Source organism: Manis pentadactyla, chromosome 10 (assembly GCF_030020395.1).
Source record: "Manis pentadactyla isolate mManPen7 chromosome 10, mManPen7.hap1, whole genome shotgun sequence".
In the NCBI taxonomy this organism is placed as follows: Eukaryota; Metazoa; Chordata; class Mammalia; order Pholidota; family Manidae; genus Manis; species Manis pentadactyla.
Genome location: NC_080028.1, coordinates 88,079,122 through 88,096,900, shown reverse-complemented (window position 1 = coordinate 88,096,900; position 17,779 = coordinate 88,079,122). Strand labels below are relative to the sequence as shown.

General features: G+C 41.0%; 1 protein-coding gene across 4 annotated transcripts in view; it reads right to left on the bottom strand.

The window, feature by feature from the left end:
- The window catches only part of LOC118923724 (S-adenosyl-L-methionine-dependent tRNA 4-demethylwyosine synthase TYW1), a 312,259-nt gene that overhangs the window by 73,452 nt on the left and 221,028 nt on the right, over positions 1–17,779 (bottom strand). Inside the window, exon 14 of one of the 4 annotated variants that reach the window (XM_057487213.1) lies at positions 12,168–12,218. The exons of the other annotated variants lie outside the window; for them this stretch is intronic. Coding sequence (XP_057343196.1) covers positions 12,183–12,218 — 36 coding nt within the window. The 3' untranslated portion in view covers positions 12,168–12,182. Of the gene's footprint in view, positions 1–12,167; positions 12,219–17,779 lie in introns of those variants that run through there. 4 annotated transcript variants of the gene reach the window in all.

The following is a 17,779-nucleotide window of genomic DNA, read 5'->3' as shown; positions in this document are numbered from 1 at the left end:
AATCATAGGGTCACTCTTTTTTCCATGTGGGAGAAGATCTATACTAAATCTAAGGCCACCACTACAAGGTGAATGACAGCCTACCTACAGAAAAGTAAACAGAAGTCTGAGAAACAGTGTCTTAAAAACCAGCAAGGAGATCATATTACAGCCTATACCAAGGCACATACACCGACTCCAATCACCAAAGCAACTCACCAACTTGGATGTCTTTGGATACTGATGAAAATCTAAAATCCCTGGCAATGTTCCCTGAAGCAAAGGCTATCCATCATCCTACAGCAGATACCAACGGATAAAAACACCTGGACCCACAGTCTGCAGAAGGTGGCATGAGAAGGATATCTCAATATGGTCAAAATACATCTGACAAGACTACTGAGACAAAGTAAATTTGAAATGAATATGGGGCAACCAGAAACCATACATCCCATAAATCAGTAAATCCTATAGCTCTATTTCTCCATAAATATTATTTGTAACAATTCATGAGTTGAAGTCCCAAATGTTATATACTAAAGGCTTCCTTCCTGGAGAATTAACTGTCCAAATGAAAACATTCTGTAGTCAAGAAATGTTCAGATTGTTTTTAATGTCCCTGTGCCTAAGCTTGGCTCTTGGGGGGCAAAAGACTCATAACAAGTGACTCAGTCCTTGAAGTAAGCCTATAAAATTTCCTCCAAGGAAACCTGATTACTGACAAGATGCGCTTGTGTATACAGCACTCTACCTCATAACTGACTCATAAGAAAGTGAATCTGGAATGACAGCAAGATAAGCCTGGAAGAAAGGTAGATGGCAGTTGCTATACAAACATTAAAATGCCAAAAATTTAGCTTTTCATCCAAAATCCTTACTTACCTAATTTTCACTATATACCAAATAATACTTACAATAGACATACAGTCAAAAGGGTTTCAAGTTTATGTCTTCAGCCACCCCCACTGCAACACAGATGAAATGAAAACTAAATACATATACTGAATAGCTTCGTGACCAGGAATTGGATCTAGCTGCCTGCTAGAGTACACAAGTGAGCTAAAATAACTCCCTACTCAAGAAGAGCCTGCAAACAATTCCAAAAGATGTGTGGAAATCTAGCATTTTACAAAGACAATCAACATATTCTACAACTAGAAGATAAATTTCAGTCAAAGAAAACTAAAGGGATAAAACAGGCAACTTTAAAATAAGAGGTAAATGGAAAATATGACTTCATAAAGATGGCAACTTTCCAAAATTAAACAAATATAATACAATCAATATTCCAAGGTTTTGTGTGTCTTTGGAAATTGAAAAACTGATTATAAAATAAATACAAAATGTATTAAGAGGCTAAGAATAAGCAAAACAATTTTGAAGAGAACCATTTTTGTAGAAGAGGTTTTTTTGTGCTAAATATCGAAACTTACTATAAAGCTATAGTAACTTAGTGTGGTAATGTGACAAGATAGAAAAATTAACCAAAATAATACAGTAGAGAGAAAGTTTAGAAACATCCACAAATAAGCAAAAACTTGATTACAAGAGGTGCCACTATAAATAATGGGGAGAGAACAAATTATTCAATAGTTGATGTTGGGTCAATTATCCACATGAGGGATAGAGAATCCCTATCTCTTACCATACTTAAAAAAATAAGTATAGATAGATATGTACACATACATATAGAAAGAGATCTTAAGTCCCTCTTAAAAAGCATTTACTAATCCTGAGATTTATATGAAACGACAAATGACCCTGAATAGGCAAAGCAATCTTGAGAAAGAAGCAGCTGTGGGCATTATATTTCCTGACTTCAAGCTATATTACAAAGATGCAGTAATCAAAACATTACGGTACTGGCATAAGAACAGACCAATAGATCAATGGAACAGAATAGAGAGTCCAGAAATAAACCCACACATACATGGTCAATTAATATATGACAAAGGAGCCATGAATATAAAATGGGGGAAAGCAGTCTCTTCAGTAAATGGTGCTGGAAAAACTGGATAGGCACATGCAAGAGAATGAGACTGGATTACTGTCTGATAACATACACAAAAGTAAACTCAAAATGGATTAAAACCATAAATATAAGACATGATACCATAAAACTCTTAAAAGAAAACATAGGCAAAAATCTCTTGAGCATAATCATGAGCATTTTTTTTCTGGACACATCTCCCCAGGCAAGGGAAACAAAACCAAAATTGAACAAATGGAACTTCATCAAACTAAAAACCATCTGTACAGCAAAGGAAACCAACAACAAAACAAAAGGCAACTGCCAGTATGGGAGAATATATTCATAAGTGATTTATCTGATAGGGGGTTAACATCCAAACCATTTAGAGAACTCATACAACTCAACAGCAAAAAAACAAATAACCCAATTAAAAAATGGACAGAGGGCCTCAAAAGTCATTTTTCCAAAGAAGACATATAGATGGCCAATAGGCACATGAAAAGATGCTCCAAATCACTAATCATAGTGAAATGCAAATCAAAAACACAGTGAAATATCGCCTTACACCAGTCAGAATGGCTACCATCCAAAAGATAAGAAACAACAAATGTTGGTGAAGATGTGTAGAAAAGAGAATCCTTCTACACTGTTGGTGGGAATGTAATTGGTGTAGCCACTTCGGAAAGCAGTATGGAGGTTCCTCAAAAAACTAAAAATAGAAATACCATATGACCCAGTAATTCCACTTCTAGGAATTTACCCAAAGAAAGTAAAATCTCTGATTTGAAAAGATATACACATCCCTATGTTTATTGTCGCATTATTTACAATAGCCAAGATATGGAAGCAACCAAGTGTCCATTGATAGAGAATGGGTAAAGAAGATGTGGCACATATACACAATGGAGTATTATACAGTCATAAAAAAGAAAATCCTGCCATTTGCAACAATATGGATGGACCTAGAGGGCATTACGCTAACTGAAGTAAGGCAGGCAGAGAAAGACAAATGCCATATGGTTTCACTTACATGTGGAACATCAAAACAAAATGTAGAAGAGCAGTAGATTCATAGACACTGAGAAGTGACTGGTGGTTAACATGGGGGAGGGGTTGGGGTGGGTCGGAGAAATGGCAAAGGGGATAAAGAGGCACAAAATCTCAATCATAATATAAATTAGTCATGGGGATGAAAGCACAGCATAGAGAATATAGTCAATGGTCACATCTTTCTATGCTGATAGTAACTACACCAGTTGGACTGAGATATGACTGCTGAATCACTATGTTGTATACTTGAAACCAATATATAACCAACTATACTTCAATAAACAAAGAAAAAAGGAAAATCATTGCAAGTCATTGAAAATCACAAACATCTCAAAAGAAATAAATGGTTAAGAACCAAAACAGGTATTTCACAAAAGAATATATTCAAATGTATCATTTTTGTAATAAGTACAAAAATATAACAAAGTATTTTAATAACACAAATAATTAAAATACATATTAACACAATGGGCATTTATAAAAAAAAGTTCAGAATAACAGTGTTTATAATTCAAATGGGAACCAACCTCAGTGTTTATCAATAGTTATGTTTTTAAAATGTATATAAAATAAGAGTTTTATTATTTATAAAGCTGACTAATGATATAGTATTAATATATGAAGTTGGTAAGAATGTACAGAAATGACAACTTTGTGATACAAACTTACTAAAGGGCAGATTTGGCAATATCCATTGTAAACCTTTTATAACTATAATCTTTTATCCCAGGAATTTCCTTTCTAAATTTATTCTAAGTGAATAATCAGAAATACGAGCAAAGATGTACATAGTTTTTCACAGTGAAATTTAATAGCAGGTGGGTTAAGAAAATAATGGCAAAACTGCTTGATGAATGACTAAGCAGCAATTAGACTTGATATTATAGAATAAACTTCTTAGTGAAAAATATCAATAATCTAAGCCTCCACTTTAGCAAAGTAGAGAAAGAACAATTTAAGCATAATCCAAGTAGAAGAAAAGAAACAGTAAAAATTAGAGTAGAAATCAATGAAAGTAAAAAGAAGAAAACTAACAGAAAAAAAATCAACAGAACCAAAACTTGGTTCTTTGATGGAAAAAAAAAAATCAATAAAATGTATGAACCCTTACCCAGGCAATCCAAGAAAAAAAAAAAAGACATACTTTCCCAATATCAAAAACAAAAAGAGGTATCGTTAACTACTGAAAATGATAATAAAATTTTAATAAAGGAACACTACAAACAATATTATGCCCATTTATTTGATAACACAGATGGAAGAACAAAATCCTTGAAGACATAATGCACACAATAACTAGATAATCTGAACAGGACTACATGTATTAAAGAAATTGAATCAGTAATTATTAACCTCCAAAACAGAATGTAGCACACCCAGATGGGTTCCACCAAATATTTAAGAGAAATGTCAATTCACCACATCTCTTCAAGAAAACAGAAGCAGAGGGAACACTTTTCAACTTAATTCTATGACGCCAACATTATCCTAATACCAAAATCAGGTAACAGCATTTTGAAAAGGAAAATTGAGGTCAGTATATCTAATGGACATAGGTTAAAAAAAAAAATCCTCAACAAAATATTAGTGAGTTGAATCCCAACAATGTATAAAAATAAATATACATCTGCTGACCAGTTGGGATTTATTCCAGGTATACAAGGCTAGTTCAATGTTCAAAAAAATCACTCAACATCACACATCAACAGGCTTGCATAGAAAAATCATACGATCATATGAACTGATGCAGAAAAACATTTGACAAAAGCCAATATTCAGTCATGATTAAATTAAAAACTAGGAGTAAAAGGGAATCTCCTCAACATGATAAAGAGTATCTAAAGAAAACCTACAGGTAATATCACACTTAACTGTGAGAAACTGGACACTTTACCCATAAGATTGGGAATAAGGCAAGGATGCCCCCTCTAGCCACTCCAATTCAACATGGTACCAAAGAACTAGCCTGTGCAGTGCAGTGAGAAAATAAAATAAAATAAAAGGAATGCAAGTTGGACATGAAGAAATAAAACTGTTTTTATTTGCAGATGACATGATTGTATATACAGGACTACAAACTCCTAGAACTATTAAATGAGTATAGCAAGATCACAGGATACAACATTAATATACAAAAGTCAATTGCCTTTTATATGCTGCAATGAACAATTGGAATAAAATTTAAAAAATTACCACAGCACCAAAGAAATTGAAATGCTTATGTATAATCTAACAAAGTTCTGTGCAAGATCCGGATACAGAAAACTATAAAGCCCTGATGTAAGAAATCAAAGAAACCTAAATAAATGAAGATATTTTCTCTGTTTATGAACTGGAAGACTCAATATTGTTTAGATGTTACTTCTTCCCAAGTTATCTACAGATTTGACAGAATTTCAATCAAAATTCAAAATTTCAGCAGGCTATTTCATAGATACTTACAATAGCCTATACAATTCTAAACAATAACAAAGTTGGAGGACTCACTACCCATTTTCAAGACCTAAATAAAGCTATAGTAAACTAAGACAGGATGATATTGGTGAAGGAAGACATGTAGATCTACAGAATAGACAAGAAAGGGATCCAGACAAATATAATTAGCTTATCTTTGACAAAGGAACAAAGGCAATTCAATAGAGAAGAGATAGTAGTTTCAACACAATGGTGCTAGAACAGTTGGACATCCCTATTAAATAGATAATGAACCTAGAGACAGACCGAATGACCAAAAATTAACTGAAAAGGAAACATAAAACTAAATGCAAACTTATAAAACTTCTACAAGAAAATCTTGTTTTTAGGAATGAGTTTATAGATCGACACCAAAACAATCCATGAAAGAAAAAATTGTGGTTTGACTTTATTAATACTAAAAAGTTCTATTCTATAAAATATGCTGTTAAGAGAATCAAAGACAAATCAGACTGAGAGAAAATATTTGCAAATCTGATAAAGATTTCATAATATACAAAGAACTCTTGAAACTCAACAATCTTTTTAAAAATTCAATTAGAAAGTGGGCAATGATCTGAACAGACAACTGAAGAAAAAAGATACACAGATGGCAAACAAGCCTATTAAAAGATGCTCATTATCATTTACCATTAGAGAATTGAAAATAAAAACAGTAAGATACCATTATGTGGCTATAAGAATGACTGAAATTAAAGAAAGGACAATAACAAATGCTGATGAGGATGCAGTGGAACAGGAACTCTCTACTGCTAGGGAAAATGTAAAATATTATAGCCACTTTGGAAGACAGCTCAGCAGTCTGTTGTAAAATTAAACAGACTTATCACCAATCCAGCAGTGGAGCTCCTAGGTATTCATTCAACTAACTGCAACATATGTTTACCCAAAAAATCTGCATACGGATGTTTATAGTAGCTTTATTCATAATCACCAAAAACTGGAAGTAACTAAGGTGTCCTTCAGTAGGCAAGAGAAATCTGTGATACATTCATACAACGAAGTATAAGGAATAAAAAGAAATTAGCTATAAAGCTAGGAAAAGACATGGAGGAACCTTAAATGCATATGTATATGTAAGTGAAAAAAGCCAGTCAGAAAAGGCTATTTACTTTATGGTTCCAATTATATAACATACTAGAAGATACAAAATAGAGTAAGAAAGATCAATGGTTGCCATGGATTTGGGGGTAGGTGGGGAGAACTGAAGAGGTAAAGCACAGGGGATTTTTCAAGGCAATGAAACTGTTTTATGTGATACTGTAATGGTGGATACATGACACTATGCACTAATCAGAACTTTACAGCACAAAGAGAGAACCTTAATGTACACAAATTTTACTCGGTGGTCGTCTTCCCAAAAACACATAATAACCATCAAATCCTGAGAAAAACATCAGACAAAGCCTGATTTAATAATATTCTACAAAATACTTGACCCATATTCCTCAAAACTGTCAAGGTATCAAAAACAAGGAAAAAAAAAAAAAAACAACCAGCCAAAGGTAGCCTACGGAGACAAAACTACTAAATGTCATGGGGTATCCTGGATGGAATCCCAGAACAGAAAAAGTAAATCTGAATCATACAAATTTAATGTATCAATATTGGCATGGATATCACACAGATGTAACATGCTAATAATGGAGGAATAGTAATAGGAGTACATGGGAACTCTCTATTGTCCTTATAATTTTTCTGTGAATCTGAAATACAATTTCATTAAAAAATAAAACACTCAACTGCTTATAATAATAAACAAATGGAAATAACCATTAACCATAAAATGGTTTAATTTATTTAACATATCCATGAAATATGGTGCAGCTATTTAAAAGAATGAGGTAAAAATGTATATACAAATAGAAAAGAGATACAAAATATATTGATAAACAAAAAAAGCAACCCGTGGGTAGTATGTAACATAGGATCCATTTTATATTTTAAAAAATTCAAGTACAGTTTGTATAAACTAAATATATCAATGAAGATAGTTTCAAAAGTAAACAGAGATCCCTTTAGAAAGTGAGACTTAGGGGAGAGTCGGGGGTTCACACAGGGCAATTTTTAATACCTTCTGAATTTTTGTAAGTAAATTTGACTAATTTTTTTCCTAAAACAGACTACAAAATAATATGTACATTATGATATCCTAAAAAATGAGTATGTATATATATACATATATACACATAAACACAAGAAGGACATACACTCAGCATGTATTGTTGTGGTAATTAGGAGGAAACTCTAAGACACCTAGACAAATGTCATCTAGCAACTGCAACAGTGTGTACTGAAAGTAAAAATGACTGCTTCTGGTGAACAGTTAACTGGAGAATAGCAATGCTAATACGAAGGGTTAAGGAGGAAGGTAGCTTGAGAGAGATGAGTTCAGTTCTGCTCATCTAGATTAAAGGTGCCAGCAGAGCAACCAGGGAGTACATGTATGAGATGCATTTAGTTAGAAAACAGAACTCAGGAGGGGGTATGGGGCCAGGGGGTGGAGGATGAAAGGATGTGCTCAAGCAAAATCATAAGGGAGAAAGCAGGCCTGAGCACTAAGGCTTGGGAAAAACCTACACTGAGAGAATGGAAGAAGCCATTATAGGGGGAGAAAGTGGCAAAGAATAAGAAAGAAAATTAGAAGAAAATAAAATGTTCTAAGGAACCAAGGGAGGAGAGAGTTTCAAGAAGAAAACAGTGGTAAGAGAAACAGTACTGAGTTCAGGAAGACCACCAAGGAAGCAGTTGTAGATGTGGCAATCAGCAAGAAAAGCCCCAGTGGAACAGTTTCCAAACATCCAATTGGTGATGCCAACTGTGGATAAAATGAGAGTTCTTGTGGCCAGGATTCTCACCTGGCCATGGATGACTAGCTTACTGCACACCTGTGGGCAATACATGGCTGTTTACTCTATAAAAAGAGCTCTGCCCAGTGCTTTGCACCCAACACGGTGGCAGGGCTGCAAGGCTGCAGGAGAGCAGAGCAGAGGCTGGAGTGGTGGCAGCACCAAGGACAGAGGCCCAGAAGACAGCTGTGCAGGACAACTGTGTAGAGGGGCCCGGAGGACGGCTGTGTGGGACGGCTGTGCGGACAGAGGGGCCCAGAGGATGGCTGTGCAGAGGGGCCCAGAGGCAGAGACCAGCTTGCTGCACGCAGACTCACTCTGAGTGAACGGGATATTAGTGACTGACCTGCCACCTGGAAATAAAGTTGGATATAACCATTTTACCCCAAAGAGCATTCTGCTGTCAATTTTCTTTGGTCACAATGAATCCATAGCGAATTTGCCCAGGGTCAAACCCATTGGCAAGACAACTGGCAAAAGTCAGCAGGGTTCATTGTTGACCAAGGAAATAGACAGGCGCCCTTATGGGAGGGGTGCTTCAGTGGGCTGCCCCTGTGAATGGGGAGACAATGGATTGTCCCCCAATGGGTATGTGGTCTGAGGTGGCTTGCCTCCTAGAGGACTGGGCCCCACCCCAGGACTGGAGAAAAGTGGAGATGACACCTGCAGTTGTAGGAGTGGCCCTTGGTATAGTAAGTAGATCCTTTGAGAAGCAGAGTGCCCGTGAGGCAGTCGGACATGTGGGTTGGCTGCTTCTCACTGTATTAAAAAAGTCTACAGAGGAGACCCAAGAAATGGTGGCACAGGAATGCGAGCTGCAAACTTCTGTGGGTTCCCTGAGGATGCAGATGGCATTGATGTGGGAGGAGGCAGCACGAGAGCGCCGGAAGCAAGGTGTCATTGGAGATGAGATGGCAGTGATGCCAGGTGTTCTGAAGGAGGCAGAGGCCATCAAGGAAAAGGACGAACTCCTGAGGGAAGCACAGGTGGAGGTGGCATGAGAACATCAGCTGCGAAGCATTGAGCTGAAGGTAAGAGACCTTCTGAAGACTGAGCAGGCATTGTTGCGAGGCACTGTACCAGAGGAGGCACTTGGGGGAGTGGAGAAAAAGGTGCCATCAGCCCCAGAAATGGAGGAGCTGGGGAAGGATGAAGGGGTGGTGCCGGAGGCACTGGCCCTTCCTGTATTGAAAACACACCCAGTGGTTGAAAAGAAAATAAAGACCCAGCAGCTGAAAGTTCCGCAAGGAGAGGAGCAGCCCCCTCCAGATTGTGGAGCACTCTATGGTCTGCCCCTATACTCAGGCTGAGCCAGTGGCTGTGGGACTTACAAGTGGATGGAACTTTCTGTCGGGATCAGAGATGGGAAAGCTGTCCTCCTGACAGTGCAGCCCACCTGGAGGCAGCAATTACAAAATGCAAGGTGACATGTACAGTAGCTGAAACAACGAGAACCCAGAAAGAAATAAGACCTGTTACTCACAGGAGGAATTTGAGGGGCCCTGTGAGGGTTACCATGATCCAGATGTGGGTAGATTTGAAATGGGCAGGAGTACATGGAAGGAAATTAGACGGAAAGACAAATAGGATCTTACTGGATCTATGGCAACAGCTGAAACCAGAGAAGCAGTTTCAGCCCTTAAGACCAAAGAGGCAGAGATCAGAGACAGAGCCATGAGTCCAGCTTGTGTGTCTGCAAGACTTTTTGCTGGACAGGCTGGAGAACAATGTTTGAGCTCCCTTGCACAGGGACCACTGCAGAGGACTAAGGGCACATAGATTGAAAGGAGAGAATCCTGGAGGGGTGGAGTGTGGATAAAATAAGAGTTCCTGTGGCCAGGATTCTCACCTGGCTGTGGCTGACTAGCTCACTGCGTACCTGTGGGCAATACATGGTTGTTGATTCTATAAAAAGACCTCCATCCAGTATTCTGCACACGACATGGTGGCAGGGCTGCAAGGCTGCAGGAGAGCAGAGCAGAGGCTGGAGTGGTGGCAGTGCCGAGGACAGAGGCCCTGAGGATGGCCGTGCAGGACAACTGTGCAAAGAGGCCTGGAGGACAGCTGTGTGGGACAACTGTGCAGAGGGGCCCGGAGGATGGCTCTGCAGACAGAGGGGCCCAGAGGATGGCTGTGTGGGATGGCTGTGAGGACAGAGGGACCCAGAGGACGACTGTGCAGACAGAGGGGCTAAGAGGCAGAGACCAGCTTGCTGCATGCAGATTCACTCTGAGTGAACAGGATTTTGGTGACTGACCTGCCACCTGGAAATAAAGTTGGGTATAACCCTTTAACCGCAAAGAGCGTTCTGCTGTCGATTTTCTTTGGTCACACTGAATCCATAGCGAACTTACCCAGCGCTGAAACCCAATGGCAAGACACCAACCCAGAGGTTCACATTTTGCTGTTTCAGGCTTTGAGAGGAAAATGGACTCTGTGGCAACTACTCCACTCTGCCAGTTTAGAAGGAAAGCAGCCACAGACAGTAGGTACATAAGCATGGCTGTGTTTCAGTAAATCTTTATTTATAAAAACAGGTGCATCTCAGATTTGGACCAAGGACTATAGTTTCCCAGCACCATACCAATCTTTACCATTCCTGAGAGGAAATAATTGCTTTCAGATTCTGCCTCTCAACACAGGAATCCCTCTTCCATCACCAGTACCTTCTTAGTAAAATTCTTCCACTTGGTGATTTAATCCTGTGTATATTTTCCTTAACTGTGAACATTTAAATGAGAGTGTACAGTGCTTTTGAACCACTGCTATAGATATCTATACATTAGTAAGAGAAAAAAGGACAGAAAATAAAAGAACAGTGGAAGTTTGGATTACAGTCATGAGTAATAATTAAAGGGACAAAGAAACCTGGCCTTAAATACTTTAGAACATATCAGAAGACAGGAAATTCTAATGCTGCTAAATTCTGGTGAGGTTTGGTGTCAAATTACTGTGGATGGCACTACAGGCAGCTAATTCTATGTGTTAAGAAGTACATTTTAAAATACGATAATCTAAATGATTAAATTAAGTTTACCCCTAGTCTTTAAATTTCAAGTATCAAATTCTCCTAGTTACATGAACCACAATAGAACCTGAAAGTCAACAATTTATTAGTGGGTCTGTCTTGCCTGAGGGTTATGGCCCTGGGAAAGTTCACTATGGATTCAGTGAGATTAAGGAATGACAATGGAACCTCCTTGGGATAAAAGGGTTTATTACGTGGCTTTATTCCTTAATTTTTCCTGGCAATAGGTTGAGCACCAGAATCTCATCTGCATCCAATAATCTGCAGGTCTTTAATCCTCCTCCCTTTCTGCCTCCACACAGAGCACTGCCCAGAGTTCTACATAGTGACTCAGTCAATAATAGTCATTGCCTAAGGATGTGGAAGCAGTAGCCCAGCAGTAGGCCAATTACATCATTAAGTAGTTTAGGGTCAGGTGAGGACCCTGGCCATAGGAACTTCAAATTTCCCCACAGAGAGGGAAAGGAAGGGGAGGGGAGGGGAGGAAAAGAGAGGAGGGGAGAGAAAAAAGAAGGGAAGGGGAGGGAAGGGGAGGAGAGGGCAGGGGAAGGGAGACTTGAGGAGGGGACGTGTCTTGCCAATGGGTTTCAGCCCCAGGCAAGTTCGCTATGGATTCAGTGTGACCAAAGGAATCGACAGCAAAACGTTCTTGGGGTAAAAGGGTTTATTACCCAGCTTGTTCTCCGGCAGTAGGTCCAGCACTAGTGTCTCTGCCTCCGCCCAGAGCACTGGGCCAAGCTCTTTATATAGTGCAATAATAGGTTATTGCCTACAGGTGTGGAAGCGGTAGCCCAGCAACAGGCCAGTTACATCATCAGGTGATTTAAGTTCAGTGAGGATCCTGGCCATAGGAACCCCAACTTCCCTACACTCCACCCCTCCAGGATTCTCGCCTTACAATCTACATGCTTTCATCTTCCGCAATGGTCCCTATGCGAGAAAGCTGGAGCACTGTAACCACATTTCACAACAGCAACAGAGGCTAACAACAACTTAGGGATAATAAAAATTAAGATAAAGCAAGATTTTGATACAAAAATTAAAATAATCCTCAAGCCAGAGGAGGTTCCTAATAGCAAAATTTATAGTAATCCTCAAGCCAGAGGAAGTTCCCAACCCACAAATACTTTAGGGGCAATAAGACACATGTTTTAAAGCCACCAACATAGGCAAATCTTGTCCATCAGGTAGGATGCATGCAAGAGAGTGGTCCTATGATAGGACTGTAGCAGGAAGGGGGTTCCTTCCAGGTCAAGTATACCATACTTTCCCCATGGGGGTTACTGAAGCGTCTATATATAGTGCTACTGGAGGTGCATGCACTGGCCGTTAATGATAAAACAAAACTCCCTGGTAAGATGCTCTTAACTTCTGGCTGTTCAGGATATACTACTGTGACCATTGGCAGCCACTCTGCTGTTATTCCAGGAATGCACAGGTGGCCAGCTTCCAGGCCTTGTCCCCAAGGTGCCAGGAGAGCCAGCCATCGTTGGTCCATGTGTCGAAGGTCCAAAGCCATGTCCACTCAATGGAGTCTCTGGGGTTCAGTGTAGTTGGTGCTCGCAGCAAGATGTTATTCTGCTGGTGAAACCTCTGCTTCAGTGATTCTTCCTTGGTTTGTACTTGCAGTTGTATGGAGGAGGCAGCCATATGTGTTAACATGTCTACGGGGCTCAAAGCTCCCTTTCTGGGTCTCTCTGCTACTAATGGTTCAAAAGCAAGTTCTTCCTGCTTTTCACTAATATATGTCACCTGCCCGAACAAGCGTTGGAGTTCTTCACTCAAGGGACTACTAGAAAGAGCACGACGCTGCTGTAGATAGGCACCCCACTTGGCTAGTGTGAGTGTTTGTGTCACACCACTCCTTGGCTTTTGGGTTCAGTCTTATATCCACCCCAAGATGGGATAAGTGATTTTTACCTTTATCGGGGCCATTCCAGTGATGGGTTCTGTAGCCAGCAAGGCATGATACACAGGAGCCAGTCATTTTTCTATCAAAGTGTATCGTACCTCTGCCCACTTCCAGAGTTGTGACCAGAATCCAATGGGTTGGCGAGTTCGTTCAAGCCGCTGCCAGAGACCCCAGCCATAACCATCTTCAGTGACATGAACATCCAGCTCACAGGGCCTTAATGGGTCTATCACAGTCAAGGCCGGGACAGCCTTGACTGCCTATTTTGCTGTAGTAAATGCAGATGCACATGTCTCATCCCAGTCCCACCTGATGCCCTTTCATACCAACTGATATAAGGGCTTCAGAATTTGTGCCAAGTGTGGTATAAACACTCTCCAGTAGCCTAGAATACCCAGAAATTCCTTTAGCAATGTTACAGTTGTGGGGTTGGAAAGGCCTGAACTTTGACTATAAGTTCTTCTGGTATAACTTTGGTCTTACCCGACCAGACGACCCCCAAGAATTTGACTGACAAACCAGGTCCCTGAACCTTGGTGCTGTTCACAGCCCATCCTTTCTCCTGTAAATTTTGCAGCAGTCTAGGTGCTTCACCTTCTAGATCTGAAAGAGAATCGGACATGAGCAGGACATCAGCAATATAATGGTACAGCCACACCATTGGCGGTTTCTCCCATGTAGCCAAGTCCTGGGCTACAAGTCCATGACAGCTGGTGGGGCTGTGGAGGTATCCCTGTGGGAGGATGGTGAAAGTCTATTGGCGTCCTTCCCACGTGAAAGCAAACTGTTCCTTACTTTCCTGCTCAATGTCAATGGAAAAGAAGGCATTAGCAAGATCTACCACCTTACAGTATGTTCCCAGTTCATGGCTGAGGGTATCCATCAAGCCTGCAATAGAGGGGACAGCAGTGTGCATAGGGGGTATGACTTTATTCAGTTCTCTATAATCCAGTCATACACCAGGGGCCATCTGGCTTTTTTACTGGCCACACTGGGGAATTGAAAGGACTATGGGTGGGCTTTATAATACCCACGTTTTGAAGCTCCTGGAGAGTTTATCCAATCTCTTTGTGCCCTCGAGGCAGTTTGTATTGTTTGGTATTAGTCGCCCGCCGAGGCACAGGCAAAGCTATGGGTGGGTGCCTAGCATGTACCCTTAGAACTGCCTTTACCACACGTACTCTCAGTCTGAACTCACCTGCAGTGGTCGGCAATCATAGACCCTGCAGGATATCAATCCCCAAAATATACTTAGGAATGGGAGATATATACACAGTATACTCTTTCGGGGGTAGACACCCTATTCCCAAAAGGATTTGAGCTTTTTTTCACCCTGATAGCCTTCCCCTGGTATCCATCTATGATAGTGGGGACCTGGGGAACCACTCAGGGTTACCATCAAGTAGTGAACATTCAACCCCTGTGTCCACCAGAGCCAGGACATGTTGTATGTTCACTGGGGACCAATGGACACCTATTTCAACATGTGGCCTCTGGTCCCCTCCTGGTCCCTCATGGCAGATAGATACTTTGACATTTCCCTCAGTCAAACCGTTTGACATTTCCCCAATCACCTTCCTGTGTCAACTCAAGTGAGTTTGGCTCATTCTCCAGCAGGAAGTCTTGCAAACACACAGGCCGGACTTGTGGCTCTGTCTCTGACCTCTGCCTCTTTGGTCTTAATGGCTGGAACTGCTCCTCTGGTTTCAGCTGTTGCCATAGCTCTAGTAAGATCCTATTTGACTTCCCATCTAATTTCCTTTCATCTGCTCCTGCCCGTATTAAATCAACCCACATCTGGGTCCTCGTAACCTTCATAGGGCCCTGTAAATTCTTCTTGTGAGTAACAGGTCTTCTTTCTTTTTGGATTCTCATTGCTTCTGCCTCTCTTAAGTCTGCTACTGTACATGTCACCTCACTTATGGGCTGCCCTGAGGGGAAAGAATGGCCACTAGAGACCCAAAGAGGGATGTAGGAGCTGTTTGAAGTACAATACTTCTCATCCCAGTAATGAAAATCTCTTCATCTTGGTTATAATTCTCTGGACTATAGATGGCATTTCTTATGCCTAGCTCTCTTAGCACCTGTTGGAGCTCAGCATATGTCTGCCATCTAACAGGAAAAGATGGCAGATCACCCGGATTGGGCCACACAGCTCGAAGTGCAGCCATAAGCCAATCAAGGAGGGAGTGACTCCCTGGGGTCTGATGTGCATTTTGCAATTGCTGCCTCAAGGCAGGCTGCACTGTCAAGAAAGACAGCTTTCCCATCTCTGATCCTGACAGAACAATTCCATCCATCCCTAAGTCCCAGCGATGCAGTAGCCAAGCTGATATTGACTCCGAGGGCATCTGCCTAAACCAGGAGCCCAAATCCACCAGCTCAGCCTGATATAGGGGCAGAGCATAGTGTAATCCACAACCTGGGGAGGGGGCTGCATCTCTCCTTGGGGAACTCTCATCTGCTGGGTCTTTATTTTCTTTACAACAACTGGGCATGCTTTCAAAAAAGGAGGGGTCAGTGCCTCTGGCACCACTCCTTCATCCTTCCCCAGCTCCTCTTTTCCAGCGATGATGGCACCTTTCTCTCCCCTCTCCCGAGTGCCTCCTCTGCTACAACGTTTACCTTTTCTACAGTGCCTCACAGCAATGCTAGCTCAGTCTTCAGCAGCTCTCTTACCTTCACCTCAAGTCTTCACAGCTGGCGCTCTTGTGCCACCTCCACCTGTGCTTCCCTCAGGAGTTTGTCTTTTTCCTTGATGGCCTTTTCCTCTTTCCTTCCTAGCAGCATTGCTGTCTCGTTCTGTAAGGAATCTTTTACCTCTTCAATGGCACCTCGCTGCCGGTATTCTTGTGCTGCCTCCTCTCGCATCAATGCTATTTCCTTCTTCAGTGAAACCATAGCAGTTTGCAGCTCGTGATCTCATGCCGCCACTTCCTGAGTCTTTTTCATGAGCGTGTCCTTCTCTTCTGTAGACTTTTTTAATACTGTGAGAAGCAGCCAACCTACAGTCCCTGCTGCCTCATAGGCATTCTTTCTCTCAAAGGACCTACTTACTATACCAAGGGCTATCTTACTGCCGCAGATATCACCTCCACTTGTCTCCAATCCTGGGGTGGGGCCCAGCCCTCTAGGAAGCAAGCCACCTCAGACCACATACCCACTGGGGGACAATCCACTGTCTCCCCATTCATAGGGGCAGCCTGCTGAAGCACTCCTCCCATAAGGGCAGCCTGTCTTTTTCCTTGGTCAGTGATGAACCCTGCCAACTTTGTCAATTGTCTTGCCAAAAGGTTTCAGCCCTGGGCAAGTTCACTATGAATTCAATGTAACCAAAGAAAATGACAGTAAAACATTCTCTGGGTAAGAGGGTTTATTACCCGGCTTGTTCACCTGGCGGTAGGTAGGTCAATCACTAGCATCTCTGTCTCCACCCAGAGCACTGAGCCGAGCTCTCTATACAGTGCAATAATAGCTTATTGCCTACTGTGTGGAAGCAGTAGCCTAGCAACAGAGCAGTTACATCATCAAGTGGTTTAAGTTCAGTGAGGATCCTGGCCATAGGAACTTCAACTTCCCCACACCTGGTTAAGTGACCTTAGTTCCAAGTTGGGTGTCCAGGACCATCACTAATTTCTTACAGAAAGGTGGATAAAGTGAGCCTCCTAAGGCTAGGATTCTCACCTGAACCTAAACTACTTGATGATCTAACTGGCCTGCTGCTAGGCTACTGCTTCTACATACGTAGGCAATAAGCTATTATTGACTGAGTCACTATATAAGGAACTCTGCTCTGGGCTGAGGCAGAGACAAAGGAGGATTACAGACCTGCAGACTGTTGGATGCAGGAGTGCTCGGCCTATCACCAGGAGAACAAGCCGGGTAATAAACCCTTTCACCCCAAGAATGTTCCATTGTCATCCCTCAGTCTCACTGAATCCATAGTGAACTTGCCCAGAGCTCTGAAACCCACTGGCAAGACAAAATCTTACAAAACATCCTGTGCTGAATGAGTATAAATATTATATACCTTAGTAATACATTCATCACAGTAAGTCAAGAATCCTGAGGCACTGATGAAACTATTTTTCTAGATACTAGAAATAAAGCATACCTCAGTCTGAAATATATAAAGATCAACTATCTCTTACATCTTCCTCTCTTCCTACATGTTTATTTTCAGGCCTCCTCTACTTCAAACTAAGAAACAAATAACAGCCTGCCACCCCAAACAAACCCAAAACCTTCTGTCTCACTCCCAGATGTCATTTGCTCCCTGTCCTTACAAACATGCAATCTGTCATCCATCGTCACCAAACAACTGAGATGACTTTAGTAATGAGCATCAGTAATCTTCTATATGTCCAATATTTGGGATTTTTCCCCAAATTAATTGATTTCTTTTTTCATCTTGATTACCTACTTCTTTCTAATAGGTTTATTTTGCTGTTACTTGTCTAACATTTTGAATTTAATGCTTAGTTCATTGATGTAGATTGTAGTTGCACACTAAT